The sequence below is a fragment of the Sus scrofa genome, chromosome 14 (assembly GCF_054392235.1).
Source record: "Sus scrofa isolate SSC_HxYL_T2T_F1_AM1 chromosome 14, Sscrofa_HxYL_maternal_Yorkshire_Landrace_v2.0, whole genome shotgun sequence".
In the NCBI taxonomy this organism is placed as follows: domain Eukaryota; kingdom Metazoa; phylum Chordata; class Mammalia; order Artiodactyla; family Suidae; genus Sus; species Sus scrofa.
In genome coordinates, this window is record NC_139396.1 from 163,853,957 (window position 1) to 163,872,360 (window position 18,404).

An 18,404-nucleotide genomic window follows, 5' to 3' on the forward strand; every position below is an offset into this window, starting at 1 on the left:
GGCCGTGGGGGCGCCGGCTCGCTGGGCGATGCAGCTGCCGCCCGCGCTGCACGTCCGCCTGGCGGGGGCCGCCGGGGCGGCCGAGCCGCTGCCCGTGGAGCGGGACCCCGCGGCCGGGGCCGCTCCCTTCACCTTCGCGGCGCGCCAGGTGCGCTTCCCACGGGAGCACGAGTTCTTCGAGGTTCGTGAGCCGAGGAGGGAGAGGGCAGTTGTGAGGGGCGGGGCCAGCGCCCTGGGGGCGGGGCTGTGGGCGGGACCAAGAGCTCGAGGCGGGGCCGGGGCGGGCGCAGATTTTTCCGTCAAGGAGCTAAGGCTCCGGGCGGGGCCGAGGGCCGGAGCCGGGGGACCCGGGCGGGTAGGCGGAGTCAGGGCTCACGGGGCTGTCTCCTGCAGGACGGGGACGTGCAGCGGCACCTCTACCTCCAGGATGTGCTTACGCAGGTGGCCGGGGCACCCGAGAGGCCCAGGTGAGCGCAGTGGCCCCGCACGTATCCCCTTCTTGTCTTCTCCTCGCCCCTCCGTCTTCCCGCCCCTCCTCAGGTGCCCTTGCTGCCCCTCAGCCTGGACCACCGACCAAGCCTGCGTGGCTGCCCTCACCTCGGCCTAGCTGGTCTATGAAAGGCTAATTGTTCTGAAACTAGGATTTGGGATTGCGAGAGGAAATCCGAAGCTTTGTCGGGCAACCTAAAGGGGAACTGTGACAGGGAGCCTGAGGTTCTGTCCTTCGCCAGGGTGCCCGAGTTCACCTGTCACGTGGCTGGCTGCTGCCAGGTGTTTGATGTCCTGGAGGACTACGAGCACCACTACCACACGCTGCACAGGAACGTCTGCTCCTTCTGCAAGCGGGCCTTCCCCTCTGGACACCTGCTGGACACCCACATTCTGGAGTGGCACGACTCCTTGTTCCAGATCTTGGCCGAGCGGCAGGACATGGTGGGTGACGTCTTGCCCACCGAGGCCACGGGCAGTCATCACGAGGGCTTGTTCCTAGCCCTGTGCCTCGGGGTACCAGAGCCTGGGGTTGAAGCACAGCAAGGCGGGGGTGTGGCAGCCACTAGGATCAGGGTGGGTGACGCTGTTTCCGTTGCAGTATCAGTGCTTGGTGGAGGGCTGCCCAGAGAGGTTCAGAACCAGCAGAGACAGGAAGGAGCACCTGGTGACTGGTCACCTCTACCCCGCAGACTTCCGCTTCGATAAACCGAGGAAGAGCAAAGGGTAGGTAACGGTGTGCGAGGAAGGCGCCTCTCGAGCTTAGGAGAACCTCCGAGTACGTAAACTTTAAGGGTATCCGTGTCCCCTGGCATCTCGTGTGGTTGCAGGCAACAGAAGTGGACAAGAGGGAGCCATTAACCCAGAGGAGTTAAGCAGCTAGGGTGGCTGTGTGGGCCACCCCCGTGCAGGGAGGACAGGACAGAGAGAACCCGGCAGCCCAGGTCTCTGCTGGGAGCACCTGAGCACCATCACAGGGTGTGCCAGGCAGGCAGGAGTGTCACCACGTCCCTCTGCCCTCTCACTTCACCCCACCTGGCTTATCCCCTCTGCTCCATCACTGATGCGGACCTTTGGGGACGTGTCCCAGGCTGCGAGCCCCACCTCAGGTGAGGCCCTTTGGCTTTTCATGTGTCACATAAGCATGGGTTTACAAAGCTGACAACAAAGCCACGTATCACATGTCATTGTTCAGATGTGATGTGGGAAGTGTTTTGGGGAATAACTCTTCTATTCATATTGTTCCTTTGCTCTTTTGTTAACTGATGCTCTCAGGTGAAGCTTCACAATTATCTACAAGTTGCATTGATTGAATCTGTTCCGACTAAATTGTTGCCCTTAGGTAGGTCTTTGCTGTTTAAAATAGAATAATTGGGAGAACCCACTTTAATATAGATTTTATTTTATTTTTTTTTTTTGCTTTTTAGGGCCACACCCATGGCATATGGAAATTCCTAGGCTAGGGGTCTAATGGGAGCTACAGCTGCGGCCTACACCACAGCCACAGCAATGCAGGATCCGAGCTGCATCTGCGGCCTACACCACAGCCCACAGCAATGTCTGATCCTTAACCCACTGAGCGAGGCCAGGGATTGAACCCGAAACCTCATGATTCCTAGTCAGATTCGTTTCCACTGCGCCCTGACGGGAACTCCAGTGTAGGAGATTTTTATAAAGTCTTGAGTATGCGGTAGCGTCTTTCTTTCTAAGGCATGGTTTTAAGGAGGAAGTTCCCACGTGGCTAAGTTGAGATGTTGACATTAGGAGGAGACGTTCTGTTGTATGGTTGATCTTAGCAAACTTGACCTTGACCTTAGTAGACCTGACCTTAGCAGACTTGACCTTAGTAAACTTCTCCATGTTTGTCACGGAGAGATGTTTGGTGTTTTGGGGTTTCATTTACCATGCGATAGTACGAGAATACTGTTTTTATTTATATTTTATTTATTCATTTTTGTCTTTTCTAGGGCCACACCCACGGCATATGGAGGTTCTGAGGCTAGGGGTCTAATTGGAGCTGTAGCCACCAGCCTATGTCAGAGCCACAGCAACGGGGGTCTGAGCCGTGTCTGTGACCTACACCACAGCTCGCAGCAATGCCGGCTCCTTAACCCACTGAACGAGGACAGAGATCGGACACGCAACCTCATGGTTCCTAGTCAGATTTGTTAACCATTAAGCCACGGCAGGAACTCTGAGAATACTGTTTTTAAAACGTGAAGTGTGAGGAGTTCCCTGGTGGCCCAGTGGTAAGGATTTGGCACTGTCACTGCCATGGCTTGGGTTCAAACCCTGGCCGGGGAACTTCGAATGTTGCAGGTGCAGCAAAAACAAAAACATTGAGAAACCTCATGCTTCAGTAACTTCATGTTTAAGAAAACGAGTGAGGCTGAGAGTTCCCGCTGTGGTGCAATGTGATTGGCGGTATCTTGGGAGCACTGGGGTGGAGGTTCGATCCCCAGCCTGGCACAGTGGGTTAAGGATCTGCAGTGATGGCTCTGATCTGATCCCTGGCCTGGGAGCTCCATTTGCCATGGGGCGACCAAAAAATTGAAAAAGAAAGAAAGAAAATAAGTGAGGTTGGAGTTGCCCTTGTGGCTCAATGGAAACAAATCCGACTAGGAGCCACGAGCTTGTGGGTTTGATCCCTGGCCTCGCTCAGTGGCTTATGGATCCAGCGTTGCTGTGGCTGTGGTGTAGGCCGGCAGCTGTAGCTCCCGTTAGACCCCTAGACTGGGAACCTCCACATGCCGCGGGTGCGGCCCTAGAAACCAAAAAGAAAAAAAAAGAAAAGCAATGAGGTTGAATCTGGGTGCTGTTATCTCTACAAATTGGATATTTGTTTATTCTGCAACCTCCTTGGGGTTTGGGATCCTTAGCTGTAACTTGAACAAGTCGTACTTGAAATTCTAAAACGAAGAAGATGAAGTGTGATGTTTCAGTTGAGCGCAGAAAGCGTGGCGGTTACCCCGTGCACATTCGTGTCTCCTTGTCCTGGAAGCCCGAAAATTGTCCTCTGACCAAAGGGTCATAGAGTAGCTTCACAAGTTCACTTCTGGGGGAAGCCGAGGGCTGCAGGAGCGGAGACCTCGGAGCACCTCATCCCCTGCCCTCTCCAGCCCAGCCACGCCCGGGGCCACGCAGGTGCCAGCAGAGGCCCTGGTGGACGATGGGGTGACGTCGCAAGGAGACGCCATGGAAGTCTGTTCTGAACACCTGGAGCCCTCTCCAGAACCCTCGGGAGAGAAGCGGGCCTACGGCCACAGGTCAGTGTTAGCATCTTTCCGAAGCAGGTCTGAACGTGTGCTTCTGGAGAGTTCTGGGATTGACCCTGGGCCGGTGTTCTCTCTGAAAGAAACTGCTGCTGGGTTGGAGCGTTGGCTTCAGAGGGAGGTGAAAGCCTGACCCTTGCCGCTTGCCTTGAGCCACCTGCTTCCCTTGCTGCTCTGCCCGGGGTCCAGCAGCACCAGAAGGGAGCACGGAGCGTGCCCCTGCCACGGGGGCCTGAGGTGGGACAGAGAGACCTGGTGTGCAACTGCTCGGGGTACAGCCTACACATCTGCCTGGTGTTAACTGTGCTGGTATTGGGTTAAAGTTGATTTCACATCTAATTCGGAGGGGAGTTTCCGTTGTGGTCCAGTAGAAACGAATCCTACTAGTATCTATGAGGACACAGGTTTGATTCCTGGTCTCGCTCAGCGGGTTAAGGATCCGGTGTTGCCATGAGCTGTGGTGTAGGTCACAGATTCAGCTTGTTTCCCGTGTTGCAGGCCAGCAGCTGTAGCTCTGATTCAACCCGTAGCCTGGGAACCTCCATGTGCTGAAGGTGTGGCCCTAAAAAAGCAAAAAAAAAAAAAAAAAAAAGAAAAAAAGTCTAATTTGGGGGTACAGTTGAAAAAAAAAAAATTCGACAAATCCAGCGGGAAGAAGCACTCCTGTCTCTCAGCCCCCCTTACCTAGTTGCCCAGACTTTGGCCCGAGAATGAGTCCAGGGCACCGGTGGGTGGATTCGGTTTCACCTGGACAGAGGGGCAGGAAGCCTGAGCCTGGGAGCCCTGCTGATGAGGTTGGCCCTGGGGGCATTGCCCATGGGAACAGGTGCACTGCAGGCCGGCCGGGTGGGGGCTGCCTGGGCCTGGGAGGATCGGGCAAGGGTGAGGCACCCCCTGCAGTTTCCCGGGGGAAGAGGGAGCTTCCGGAGCAGCAGTAAAGCCCCCACCAGACCCCTGCTGCGAAGTGGGCCATTTGCGGGGAAAGCGCTGCAGCTCAGGGTGAAGGGGTCTCCGTTTCAGGGTCCCTTCCACCATCTGCTTCGGTCAAGGTGCCTCACGCGGGTTTAAAAGCTCCAAGAAGAGGAGCAAGCAGTGATCCAGGCGGGAGGAGGCTCCGCATCCGCTGGGGGCGGCCGCTTCGCGGGAGCCCGTGTCACCCTACCCTCCTCGCGCCTCCGTGTGGCCCCTGGGCCCTGGCCCTGCACCCTGGGTGTCTCGGTCCCCAGGGGACTGACTGAAGGAGGCTGGTGGCCAGGTCGGAAGCGGTGGGGGACCTGAGGGTTCCGGGAGTGACCCTGATTCCCCAACTCCCTCCCCCTCGCGGGTGGGGCACCCTGGGACGTTCCTTTTTAAACACTTGAAGTAAACGTTTCCATTGAGGGCTCTGGTTGTCATTCTGCGCTGGGTGACGGTGACGGTGTGGGTGGAGGGGGGCACAGGTGGTGATGCGCGGCGAGGGTCGGTCCTCATCGGCCGCTTTCCAGAGGCTGCCGACAGATGGCTCGGAGCCCGGGAGGCTGCAGTGGGATGGGGGCACAGCAGGACGGGGGTGCAGCTGGCTGGCTCGCTCTCACCTGTGCTTGGTGCTGAGACCAGGGAGGCCTCCCGCTTGGGTGGGGAGGAGCCCTGCGGGCAGAGCCCCCCAGGAGGGTCCCGAGGTGGCTCAGCCAGGGGAGGGGGTGCGCAGACCCCCACGGGCTGCTGCCCAGCGGTTTTGATAACCTCAGGGCCCCGGTCAGGCCTGCACCCCCACTGCCCCAGCCTCTGCCCCCAAAACCTAGGTCCCATGGTGCCTCCTGCCTGCTCCTCTTGGGGCTCCGGGCGTGGCCCGAGGCAGCCGGCGCTGGTCCATGAGCCCTGGCACAGAGACTGCCGGTGGCACCCACAGGATGCAGCTCACCAGTGGTGTCAGGTGCGTAAGGAGACACTTGGGTACAAGTCCCTGTGTCTCGATGCAGAGAGGTGACCGGAGACTCTGGGTTGAGCGACACCAGCCTTGGCTGAGGGTTGTGCAGGGCCACTGAGGGGCTTAACACTGGGGCCGGGGTTGGGGATGGTGTTCACTGCAGAAATCCCGCCAGTCGCTAAAAGCAAGCAAGCAGATAACAGTAAGGCCCAGAGGAGGGAGACCCGTGCCCAGAGTGGCCACAACACGTCGTGTCTGACATCCAGCTTCCAACTAAAATTACGAGGCCTGCAAAGAAACAGGAATACACAGCCCGTATACCTGCAAAAGCAAACAACGAAAGGTGCCTGTGAGCGCCACAGGATTTAAATCTACCAGAGAGGCAGGCACATCTTTTCAGTATTCTGTGGCGGCCCACATGGGAAAGCATCTGGAAAGAATGGATATGTTTATACGACTAACTGGTTTACTTTGCTGTGCAGCTAGAACTAATTCAGTATTTTAAGTCAACTATACTCCAGTCATTGTTTTTTAAATCTATCAGAAAAGACTTTGAAGGAGCCACTACAGGAGTGCCCCTGGGGTGCGGTCCGTAAAGAATCCACCTGCTGCAGCTCAGGTTGCTGCAGAGGTGCTGGCTCGATCCCCAGCATGACCCAGTGGGGTAAAGGGTCTGGCATTGCTGTAGCTGCAGCTTAGGTTGCAGCCGTGGCTCACATTGGACCCCTGGCCTGGAAATGCCCACGTGCTGAGGGTGCAGCCGTAAAAAATGAGTAAAATAAAATAAAAACCGTCTTCTCAGAACTAAATGAAACAGGGATTACAGAATTAAAGGAAAGGTTGTGACAGCTCTCATCATATAGAGACGAAAGTAAAGAGAAATTGCTTTTCCTAAAAAAAGATCTGTGGGACTTCAGGGCTTCTCCAAGGAACTCAAAAACTCAAAAAGCCTCTAGGGCCAAGATAAGAACTGCCAGACCCTCATCAGCCCACGGGTCGCGCTGTCGTTGCTGCAGTGTTCCCACCCCAGCAACCTCTCCTTCCTGCCCCCGCCAGCACCGGGGTGTGGCCCACTCCTCACCTCCTCCCCTGGAGGGCAGCATGAGCCCCCAGCCGCCCGGCAGGTCAGCAGGTGTGTGGCAGGACCACCCCGCGCGCCTCTTTGGCTGCACACACAGACCCGGCCCTGCGCCCAGCCGGCTCTCCCGACGATAGGGACGTCGGCCCGCCGTGTGAACGGTGTCTCCTGCCTCAATACACCTGTCTTTGCTCCACCTCGCTTGAGACTCTCTGTCCACCTGTGTGCAGAGACCACATTTCGGTGGCCCATAGGGGACTACCAGGGGTCTCCCGTGCTTTCTCCTTTTTCTCTTTCTGGAACCCTCTGAACAGGCGAGGAGCTGCGGAAGCAGCTGAGGAGTTCTGGCCAGGGTTACCCTCTGGCGTGTTCCGAAGGCCCCGTGCTCCCTGCACCTTAGTGACTGTCCCCCTGAGGGGTGAGGGTTCCTCTTTTCTGTTTTCCTTCAGGCTGGGGACCTGGCCGCCTGAAACCACATGGGCAGGGACAGGAGACTTAAGGGGGACGAGCACATTCCTGCCGCTGGAGACTCCCGGGAGAGGACGAGAGGGTCGTGGGACAGACCAGGCTATTAGAACCCCCCATCAAAGAAAAATTGAAGACATAATGGATGAAAACTCGACTTGGAGTCCCCGTCGTGGCGCAGCAGAAAGGAGTCTGATTAGCCTCCATGAGGTTGAGGGTTCGATCCCTGGCCTCGTTGGGTTAAGGATCTGGCGTTGCCGTGAGCTGCAGTGTAGATCACAGACGCGGCTCGGATCTGGCGTTGCTGTGGTGGTGTAGGCCGGTGGCTACAGCTCCGATTAGACCCCTAGCCTGGGAACCTCCATGTGCCACGAGTGCGGCCCTAAAAAGGACAAAAAGACAAAAATAAATAAATAAAATTAATAAAAACTCAAATTTATTGAAAAACAACCTATACATTCATGAATTTCAATGAATTCCAAATAGAATAAATCCCAGACACATCAGAATAACATGCTAGAAGTCAAAAACAAGAAAAAATCTGGAAAATGAGACCAAAACAACACATTACTTGCAAGGGAACCCCAGTAAAAGTAACTGCTGAATTCCCACCAGTCGTAAGAGAGGCCAGAAAGCAGCAGGATGACAGATTCAAAGCGCTCACGGAAAACTGTCCAGTGTCCTGCGTGGCTCAGCAGGTTAAAGACCCAGCGTTGACACTGTGAGGACTCGGTTGAATCCTTGGCCTTGCTCAGTGGGTTAAGGATCTAGCACTGATGCACGGGGGCTTAGGTCACGGGTGCGGCTCAGATCCCCTGTTGCTGAGGCTGTGGCAAGGCGGCTGTAGGCTGGCAGCTGCAGCCCCAATTTGACCCCTAGCCCGGGAACTTCCATATGCTGCAGGTGCAGCCCTAAAAGGAAAAAGAAGAAAAAACTACCCGTAACGACCCATAAAGTTCAGGACCAGATAGTTTCACCATTTCTACCAAATAGTTAAGGAGGAATTAACGTCGGGAGTTCCCCAGTGGTCTAGCTGTTAGGCTGTGGCCTTTTCACCACTGTGGCCCCGGTTCAATCCCTGGTCTGGGAAATGAGCTCCCGCAGCAGGCTGCTGCACGCTATGGTGGGGGAAAGAAAGAATTAAAGCCAGTTTTTCAAAAACTCCCTAAAAACCAAGGAGGAGGGAATACGTCCCAACTCCTTGCCTATGTCCACGATCCGTGTGTTACCAAACCAGACAAAGGTATCATTAGAGAAAACATACTCCAATATTGCTTGTAAGTATCGATGCAAAAATCCTCCACACACGTTAGCAAACCAAATGCAGCAACATATAAAAAGAATTCCACACTGTGACTAAGGGGGGGGTTCATCCCAGGAATTCTAGATTGGTTTAACATCAGAAAAACAATGAGTATAACACATCATATCAACAGAATAAAAAACAAAAAGCACACAATCATCTCAGACGATGCCGAAAAATCATTTGACGAGGAGTTCCGTTGTGGCGTTGTGGCGCAGTGGTTAACGAATCCGACTAGGAACCATGAGGTTGCAGGTTTGGTCCCTGCCCTTGCTCAGTGGGTTAACGATCCGGCGTTGCCGTGAGCTGTGGTGTAGGTCGCAGACACTGCTCGGATCCTGCGTTGCTGTGGCTCTGGCGTAGGCTGGCAGCTACAGCTCCGATTAGACCCCTAGCCTGGGAACCTCCATATGCCGTGGGAGTGGCCCAAAGAAATAGCAAAAAGACAAAAAAAAAAATCATTTGATGAAATCCAACACGTTTATATGATAAAAACACTCAGCAAACAAGGGGAGAAGGGAACTTCCTTAGTCTGATAACGGCATCTATGAAAACCCCAGAGCTCACATCACGCTTAGTGCCGAGTGGCTGGATGCTTCCAGGAACAAGGCAAGGGTATGCTCTTGCTGCTTCTGGCCAACATGGCACTGAGGTCCTGGCCAGGGTAATGAGGCGAAAAAGAAAAGAAAAAGAAAAAGGATCTAGATTGGAAAGGAAGAAACATTTGATTTCTATTCACAGATGACATGACCTGGTATGTGAAAAGTCCTAAGGAGCGCTTTGAAAAATGATTAGAACTAATAAACGAACTCAGGAGTTTGCAGGATGAAATACCAAGACACAGGGAGTTCCATCGAGGCTCAGTGGTTAATGAATCTGACTAGGAACCATGAGGTTGTGGGTTCCATCCCTGGCCTCGCTCAGTGGGTTAAGGATCCAGCGTTGCCGTGAGCTATGGTGTAGGTCGCAGACGTGGCTCGGATCTGGTGTTGCTGTGGCTGTGCTGCAAGCCGGCAGCTATAGCTCTAATTAGACCCCTAGCCTGGGAACCTCCATATGTCGTGGGTGCAGCCCTGGAAAAGGCAAAAAAAAAAAAAAAAAAAAAAAGATCAATACACAAAATCAGTTATCTTTCTACACACTTGCAATGAACAACCCAAAAATGGCCTTGAGAAAACAATCCCAGGCTGCTCTCACCTTCAGATGAACCATATTCTGCCTCCTTTCACTTAAAAAAAAATAAAACAATTTTGTTTTGCTCTTTTAAGGGCTGAACCCACAGCATGTGGAGGTTCCCAGGCTAGGGGTCTAATCAGAGCTGCAGCCGCCGGCCCACACCACAGCCACAGCAAATCCACATCCGAGCCACGTCTGCAACCTACAGCACAGCTCTCGGCAACGCCAGACCCTTAACCCACTGAGCAAGGCCAGGGCTCAAACCTGTGTCCTCATGGGTGCTAGTTGGGTTTGTTTTCTGCTGAGCCACAAAGGGAACTCCAAAGAAAACAATTTCATTACCATCAAAAAGAATAAAATACTTAAGACTGAATTTAGCAACAACAAAAAAAGCAAAGCTTTACCCTAGAAATTACAGAATATTGTTCAGAGAAACAGAAGATCTAAATAATTGATAAAAAACCTCTCATGCTCATGATTTAACACTGTTAAAATAAGAATATTTCCTAAAACATTGTCTGATCTACAAATTCAATGCAATCTTCACCAGAATCCCAGTGGACTTCTTTTTAGAAATTGACAGTCTAATTCTGAAATTTACATGGAATTGCCAGGGACCCAGAAAAGTCAAAACCTTCTGGAAAGAACAAAATAAGAATGTTTCCAAAAAAAAAAAAAGAGTTTCAAAACTTGCTACAAAGCAACAGTGATCCAGTCACTGTGGTACTGGCAGAAGGACAGATAGAGTCCAGAGGGCTAGAACGGGGGTCCAGGGATGGACCCCGACACTGACAGTCAAGTGTTGTTTGACAGAAAGCCAAGACCATCTAACTGGGAAGAAGAGTCTTGTCAGCAAACGGTTGTGGGGTAACTGGATAACCACGTGCGAAAGAATCAAGTTGGACCCTTAGCTCCCAAATACTCAGAAGTTAACTCAAAATGAATCAAAGACTTAGTGTAAGAGATAAAAATGTGGAGTGAATCTCCACGATCTTGGATTTGGCAAAGGATTCTTCTGTGTGACACCAAAAGCACAAGCAACAAAATGTAAAACAGATAAATTGGATTTGATCAAAGCTAAAATATTTAGTGCTTCAAAGGACACCATCAAGAGAGTGGAAAAAGAGTTCCTGTTGTGGCTCAGCAGTGACGACCTGCGTAGTATCCGTGAAGACATGGGTTCGATCCCTGGCCTCCCTCAGTGGGTTAAGGATCCGGCGTTGCCCTGAGCTGTGGTGTAGGTCGCAGACGTGGCTCGGTTCCTGTGTTGCTGTGGTTGAGGCGTAGGCCGACAGCTACAGCCCCGTTTTGACCCCTAACCTGGGAACCCCCACATGCTGCAGGTGCAGCCCTAAAAATACCAAAAAAAAAAAAAAAAAAAAAGGCAAAGGGCCTAAACAGAGGCTACTCTGCAGATGATATATAAGTGGCCAAAGCCCATGGGAACATAGTCGTTGACCATCAGGGAGAACACGTTAAAGCCCTTGACCTCACGCCCACTAAGCTGGAGTCACGACGTCAGATGATAGCAAGAACCGGAAAGGATGTGAGCAAATCAGACTTCCCACTAGAATTTACCACAGTAGCAGCTGGAGGGGAACGCAGTCCATCACGTCTGTACACACAGGAAAAGCGTTTGCTAAATAAACTGCAACCTCCACTGATGACAAAACTTCTGTTGTCGCGTGGCAGGAGGGAACCTAGGTTGCCTGAGAAAGTATTTTGAAAAATTCACCGCACATATCGTGCTTATGGCGAAATGTTAGAAGTATTTCCTTTAAAAAGCAAGAATAAGACAAAGACGCCCCTTCTGGAGACTTCTATCCACCCTCACACTGCAGGCTTTTGTCAGCCGGCGGGTCAGAACAAGAGGGAAGAGGTGGGTAGCTCTGCATTCAGTTGCAGCTCCACGAACAGCAACCCCAAACGACTGCCTACCCCGGTGAGGACGTAAGGACCCGGTTCTCCCTGGCCCCAGAGCTGCAGGATCCTGGGCGCGGCCTCTGGACTCTGGGTGCAGCAGTTATCACCCCGAGTTGTGGAGACAGGCGCTCACTGAGGGTGGGGTGAGTACGTGGTTCCTCTTCTACAAATTCTCAAAGTAAATCGGGAAAAAGTCACATCTCCTGAATGTTTAGAGTAATAATGTCGCTGTTTGGTGTGGTTTTGAAAAGACCTGCTTCGTGCGTGTACTGGGACAGCTCTTGTCCACATTTCACTGGCCTCTGAAATTGAGCCTCTTACCACCACTGGCCATGTCCATTCATTTGCTGTATGATTATTTTTCTTAATGGTCTGGTCGATGGAAATACAGCATAACTTACTGAGTATCAGAAATAGCAAAAACTGTATATTTAGGAAAATGAAACACTTTTTTTGGTCTTTTTTTTTTTTAGGGCTGCACCCAAGGCACGTGGAGGTTCCCAGGCTCGGGGTCCAATTGGAGCTGCAGCTGCGACCTACACCACAGCTCATGGCGATGCCAGATCCTTAACCCCACTGAGTGAGGCCAGGGATCGAACCTGCGTCCTCATGGATGCTAGTCAGATTCGTTTCCACTGAGCCATGACAGGAACTCTTGAAACACTTTTTTTAAAAGTCAAAATGAGAGTAGCAGAGCTTTAGGCCACCTGGCTGGCATTTTGTGCTGTCACACCAGGGAAACTGCGGTCACTTTTCCAGAAATCCTTCCTGAAGGCGTGCACGGACTTGGGACTGGGAGGTGGGGGCAGCAGAGAGCCTGCCTCTGCCAGCCCCTGGCCATGTCGCTGACACCTGGCATCAGGGATTAGTCTTCAACCCCAAGCATCTTACCGCCTGTGTGGACGAAGTAGTGCCTAAATAATCTTTTCTTGTTATGACTTTTTTTTTGGACTGTGCCCAAGCCGTTGCAGTGGCACCAGATCCTTGACCCTCTGGGCCACAGGAGGACTCCATGAAATGTTTCATACCCACAAAAGCACACATGAAATCCCACATGTGACAAGAACAGTGGATGCCACAGTCCCAGGACCCAGCTTAGAAGCACCCAGAGTTGTATTTTTAGGAGGCCACAAGGAGGCCGCTACCCTCCTGACAACGACTGTTTTAGATCCTTTGAGATCCATGGACAGACTGCAGAGTCCCTCCCCCAGAGGTACCGACATAGGACTGACACCCCCCACCCCGAGTGTCCACAGGCACAAGACCTGCGGCCTGGGGTCCACTCCCGGGGTGGGCCGAGAGCAGCACCCCCAGACACAGAGCAGGCAAGGCTGGTTTGAGGACCAGCAGAGGCCTTCAAGCTTCCTGTGCCAGGAGGGGCCCTGGGGGCCCAGGTTGACCCCACCCAGGAACCAGTGATGGATCTGCCCAACCTGGACCCTGCCACCCTTGCTGAGGTGACGCTGACCTGGGAGCCCCAGGGCAGTCCCCCAACACTAGGCTTGCTGGCAGGGTCTCTGTCCGGGTTCTCCACAGTCCCCACCTTCCCCACTTTGACCCCTGCACCTCCAAGAGGCACGGACTGCCCTGAACTGCCCGCCAGCCCCCGTCCAGCTGGCAGAGCTGCTGTCTCCGACTCCAACAGCCGCCACCGGGAATGGTGTGGATGCCAGGACTGAGTTCGAACCCTTCTGTGCGGGGTCCTGAGGGGGAGTTCTCCCACCCTGGCTGCGGCCGGCTCGGGGCAGCCCCCAGGCCTTGGAGACACAGTGGCTGAAGGAGGAAGCTGGCAGTGCCCCGGCCCCAGGCAGGAGCCCGCTCAGGAAGGGGGGATTTCTTGGTCTTGGACGTCTGCCTCTGCCTTGCCCAGCAAGGGCACCCAGCTGGTGGGCTCTCAGGGGCTCCGGGCGCACAGAGCCTCAACCCCCCTTCGGTGGTCTGGGTGCCGAGCCCTGAGTCAGACAAAGGTCTCTGGACCGGCTCAGTGGGGACCTGGGTGGGGCCGCTCCCAGGTGGGTGTCCCGGACAGAACTGGTCATGGAGAGACACGTGGCAAACTGATGCAGCGAAGCCTCCTCCAGCCCTGGCTGTGGGGGCTCCAGGGTGTAAAGGATCCGAGTGCCCGCGCAGGCGCCGGGGAGACGCGGGGGGGGGGTCGCTCCCCTCGGCCCCTTGGCTGGCTCCCCTGGTGCAGTGGAACCCACGCACTGTCTCTGGCACAATTACAGACCACAGGCGGGCCTGTCCCCTCAGGAATCCAACTGGAGTCGGGCTCTGAGTTTAAAGAGCACAGGCTCAGGCCTCACCGGGACACACCTCGGGCGGGATGGGCGGCGTCTGGCTTCCGTCCCCCTTCCCGCCACCAGGCCTTCGCAGCACACTTCAGTAACTGGGTCAACTTCCCTTTAAAATTCATCATGACTTTTCATTTTTCCAGGAACATAGGGAGGACGATGGCTATGAAGGCAAGTAATGCAGTGTGAGCCTCGCTCCCCATGGAGCCACACCTGCCTCGCCTGGGGGCAGCAGGACCTCGGCCCCCGGCGACCTGCAGTCCTTGCGGGGGGAGAAGGGCCTGGCGTCCCCCTCCCCCATGGTTAGCGTGCGGCCTGCACCCACGTGGCCAGTGAGTCTGCAGCCAGAGCCTGTCTGTAGCTCCATGGGGAGGGCAGGGGAGGCATTAGGCAAGGCGCCCTCGGGCCCAGCCGGTGGCTGGGGAGCTAACATGAGATGCCCCTGAGCGGTTTCCCCCAGCCGTCCCAGCCCTGAATGCGAGGGCTGGGGGCCACCCTGCAGACCCTCGGAGGGGTGGACCGTCATTTCACTTCGTGCCTGGGTGTCATTTTCCCAAATTAACTCAGCACGTTGTCAAGCGGCAACAGAAGGATGACCAGCAGGTCCCCAGCCACTGCCGCCCCGGTGACTCAGGGCCCGGCCTTTTGGTCACACCTGGCCCCTGGTGCGCCAGTCCTGCTGTGCATGCACTGTGACTCCTCTTCCCACCGGACACCCGCTCACCCTGGTCTCGCTTCTGCTTTGCCCCCCCAAGGCAAGCGGTAGAGCCAGGCCTGAGAGTGTGCCCCACAATCCCCCGAGGCCACGGCTCCAAGGCCGCCTGGCCCACGAGTGGACGCCTTATGCACACTCACACACACGCCCCCTCCCCCCAGAGCATCTTGCCTCAGGCTCCAGGATGCTTTCTAGTTTAAAAAAAAAAAAGCAGGAAAAATTCCCTGAAACAAGTGTGAAAGTTTCCATTCAGTTACTACCACGAGCCACCTAGTAGTGAAAATAACTAGTAAGTTTCATTAGCAGTCCTGGCACCAAACGGTGACTGTCATCTCTTTGTTGGAAATCAGTTTCCTGCTGCAGCCGCGAACAGTCCACTAGGTTCTGAGCAGAGGCAGCTGCGGAAGCAAGGGTGTGGCGGGCAGGCCCACAGTCACCCTCCAAATACCTAACTGGTGCTCTGTACAGAATGGTAAGCTCTGTTTTGGTCCATTTCCAGGACAGTGTCTGAAACTATGCTCACTGTCTTTCAGTAAAGTTTGGTACAAACAGGATTTTTTAAAAACAGTTTTGAACATGTTACCCACAAACAGACTTGTGGCATCAATTATAACGCTGTTAACAACAAAAACAAAAACCTGAAAAATGTAGAGAATGCCCAGATGCCTGCAGCGCACGGGTAGCAGCAGTGCTGCAGCCCAGGAGAGGCTGTGGCGGAGGGCACCGCTTGCCCTCTGGGACCCATCTCAGGCCCTGGGATGGGTTGCCCCCGGTGACAGCAGCCAACATGTCCCGGCTTCGCCCTCCCTCCCCAGCGGGATCCCCGGCTCACGGCTTCGCAGCCCTAGGAGAAGTAATACCTGCAGTAGGCGGCCAGGGGCGAGGGGAGGCGTCCCGGTACCTGCGGGAGGGAGCCTGCTGCACCGCGGGACACCGCCGGGAAGCCGTACAGGTGGGTGCCCAGGGGGAAGGGCAGGGCAAACGGGTGCAGCAGCGGCCTGGCCGCCAGCTTCATCCTCTCCACCTCGGCCTCCTGCAGTCGCTTGGCCTTGGCTCGGCGGTTCTGAAACCAGATCTTGACCTGCGTCTCGGAGAGGCTCAGGCTGCCGGAGAACTCAGCGCGCTCGGCGATGGACAGGTACTGCTTCTGGCGGAACTTGCGCTCCAGGGCCAGCAGCTGCGCGGTGGTGAAGGGCGTCCGAGGTTTGCGGTTCTTGTGTGGCCGGAGGGGGCAGGGGGCGGGGCTGGGGGCGCCTGGGGGTAAAGAGCACAAAGCGGGCGCTGAGACCCGGCAGCGCGCGCTCCTTTCCCGCACTCCTGGATCACCGCAAAGGCTGGTGCCGGATGCAAGTTGCGGCTGGGTGACCGCGGCCCTCAGAGGAGACCTCCAAAGCCTCTGGGGTAAGAGAAGCGAGGCACAGGGGCGATGGCGCGTCGCGGTAGCCTCGGGCTCTGTTCCCCAGATCGGTGGCCCTGCGCCCCAGGGAGGGGGACCTCTGCCCATTTGGCGAACTGAGAGACTGGGCGCGAAGTCGCTGCAAGAACTGAGTGGTAACCGCAGAGGCGGGACTCGGCGAAGCGGAAGTTAACCACGCGTGGGGACTGACGGGGCTGAAGGGGTGCTCGGCAGGAGAGAATCTGAGACAAGAAGCCCGGGGTCTTGGGTTGCGCGCTCCGCCCCAAGGTACAGCAGAAGCCTGATCGGCGTGGGACGGGGAGCAGCTGCAGGGCTCGCGCGCGCGGGAGGGGGCGGACGGGCTCGTGGGGGCTGGTTCTTTCTCTGCGCTCAGGCCGCACCTTAGTGGCTGGTTACTCTCCAAAGTTACAAGGGACAGCGCCCTTCCCGCCCTGGTCCTCCGACCTTGGGCTTGGTGGGATCCTCTCGCACCCTGGGACCGTGCGGCAGGGCACTTACGTGGGGAGGACGAGGGGGCGGCCAGCGGAAACCAAGTCCTGGGTTCCGCGGCGCCCCGCGGCCTCTCCTCCCGGGGTTCCGTGGGCTCCGAGCCTAGCCCGCGCTCTGCTTCCAGCAACGACTCGACGCTGAAGGGCAGCGGGCCGGGCCCCGCACCGTCCCCGCCGCACGTCCTGAGCCCAGCGGGGTTCATGCCGAAACTCGGCGAGACGGCCCCGGCTCGGCGGCGCCCCGCCCCTCAGAGCCCTATAAAAGGGCGGTGCCCCTGTCGTGGTCGGCTGTCCAATCGCGCGGTCGCTGCAGCGTAGATCTAGGCGCTCATTGGCTGCGCCGACCCGGGAGGCAGGACGGGCAGGGAGGGGCGGGACCCTGGCTCCCCAGGCCCGCCCGCCTGGCGCGCTCCACTCTCCCGGCGCCAGCCTGTCCTATTCCGAGCGCTGCGCTCCTGGGTCCTGTCCCAGGCGGCTGGAGCAGCTGTGGAGCAGGAGGAGCTGGCCCCGGCCTCCCCACGCGGCGGAGCCCAGAGAGGGCGCGACCTGGTTGAGCGCAAGCCGGTGACCGCGCGCGGCTCCAGCGGCACAGAGAGTTCAGCGCCATCAGAGACGCGGCGCCCGCGCCTCCTGCCGTGTTGTCGCTCTGTCGCTCGCCGGCTGCTCTTCCCCCTGCGCCCCAGCGCGGAGCCAGAACCCTCGGCATGAGCCTGCCGTGGCCCGGGCGCTCTCTCCGAACCCTGGGGGCCGCTTTTCATGGACGCTGCGCCCGGACTGAGGATTCTGCTTCCATGACCTTGAAGTCGGGCCGCTGTGCTCTGACCCTGAGTGGCTTTTTAGGAGCTCTCCCAGGTGTCCCGCTACCTGACCCCAGGTGCAGACAGCAGGGCCCAGCGAAGGTCCCTAGACAGGGTCTGGAGCCGCGGGGAAGGCGGAGGGGCCGACCTCTTACCTCCTCGGACGCACGGCCGGGACACAGGCAGGACCCTTCCGGCGGGTCCTGGTCAGGGGCCCCCAGTCCATCTCTGGATGTTGGATTGGCTGTCAGCCTTTCTCGCTTCACACTTGCTGGGCGAAATTGTCCAGAGACCGGGAACCTGAGACCCGGGAAAAGCCCCCGGTTGGGGGACTTAACCCCCAAACCCCCCGGGGCCCCCAGACCAGGCAGAGAAGGTCCCCCACGACTCGGAGGAGGAGAAGCCAAGGCGGGACAGAGGCACGCACTTATCCGGATTGTTTTACCAAAACTAGACGACTCTTTGGTTTAAAAACCTTCTTGGGTGCTGCAGAGAAGCCCTGCTCCCCACTCCCTCCCTCCATGGAGGAAACCCTGGCTGAGTTTCAAAATAAACCATGAAATTGGTTTGCGGATGACGACTTTATGTCCAATTACTATCTCAGAACACAGGACCGGCAACCAAATTCGATGCATGTTTACTTTAGGGGTTTTTGTTGTTGTTTTACTTTTTACAGCCACACCCGTGGCATATGGAGGTTCCCAGGCTAGGGGGTCTAATTGGAGCTGCAGCTGGCGGCCTACACCACAGCCACAGCAGTGCAGGATTCAAGCCGAGTCTGTGTCCTATGCCATAGCTCACCGCAAGCCGAATCCTTAACCCACTAATCGAGGCCGGGGATCAAACCCGCAATCTCATGGTTCCTAGTTGGATTCGTCTCCGCTGCACCATGATGAGAACTCCTCTTCATGTCTATTTTTGAAAAACCAAGGTTGCTTTAGTGAAATCTAGCTTTGGGGACCACTTTGTCTAGAGAAATTCATTCAGAAAGTTTTTTCCATGACAGTTTAGAAGCAGGACTGAAAGGAGCCCTCAAACCCCTCCAGGGCCAGGGCTCTGTCTGCGGCCAGAGCTGCTCTTT

The 18,404-nt window shown here is 55.9% G+C and overlaps 2 protein-coding genes and 1 long non-coding RNA gene across 9 annotated transcripts; 2 read left to right on the plus strand and 1 right to left on the minus strand.

The window, feature by feature from the left end:
* The first annotated feature begins 6 nt into the window (after positions 1-6).
* On the plus strand, positions 7-7,693 carry ZNF511 (zinc finger protein 511). Of its 6 annotated transcripts, none has more exons than XM_021073933.2 (6): positions 7-181; positions 394-467; positions 732-933; positions 1,091-1,215; positions 3,609-3,755; positions 7,195-7,693. In XM_021073933.2, the coding sequence occupies exons 1-6, from the start codon at positions 29-31 to the stop codon at positions 7,526-7,528; spliced, it is 1,035 nt and encodes a 344-aa protein (XP_020929592.1). In that variant the 5' UTR covers positions 7-28; the 3' UTR covers positions 7,529-7,693. The 6 variants fall into 6 exon arrangements, with proteins under 6 accessions (XP_020929592.1, XP_001926428.1, XP_020929593.1 ...); XM_001926393.5 differs by lacking the exon at positions 7,195-7,693 and adding an exon at positions 4,782-5,140; XM_021073934.2 differs by lacking the exon at positions 7,195-7,693 and adding an exon at positions 3,845-4,226.
* LOC100154934 (homeobox protein MSX-3) lies at positions 7,625-16,739 on the minus strand. 2 transcript variants are annotated; one of them, XR_014826890.1, is made up of 4 exons: positions 16,537-16,739; positions 15,482-15,875; positions 12,168-14,069; positions 7,625-8,819 (listed from the first exon to the last, which is right to left on the minus strand). XR_014826890.1 is itself a non-coding variant. In XM_013994455.3 (3 exons), the coding sequence occupies exons 1-3, from the start codon at positions 16,727-16,729 to the stop codon at positions 14,018-14,020; spliced, it is 639 nt and encodes a 212-aa protein (XP_013849909.1). In that variant the 5' UTR covers positions 16,730-16,739; the 3' UTR covers positions 11,971-14,017. The 2 variants fall into 2 exon arrangements, 1 of the variants encoding a protein (XP_013849909.1); XM_013994455.3 differs by lacking the exon at positions 7,625-8,819 and having other exon boundaries at positions 11,971-14,069.
* On the plus strand, positions 15,434-17,895 carry LOC146397161 (uncharacterized). The gene is made up of 2 exons (XR_014826891.1): positions 15,434-15,573; positions 15,661-17,895. It is a non-coding gene; the product is annotated as an uncharacterized LOC146397161 (long non-coding RNA).
* Positions 17,896-18,404: the final 509 nt, after the last annotated feature.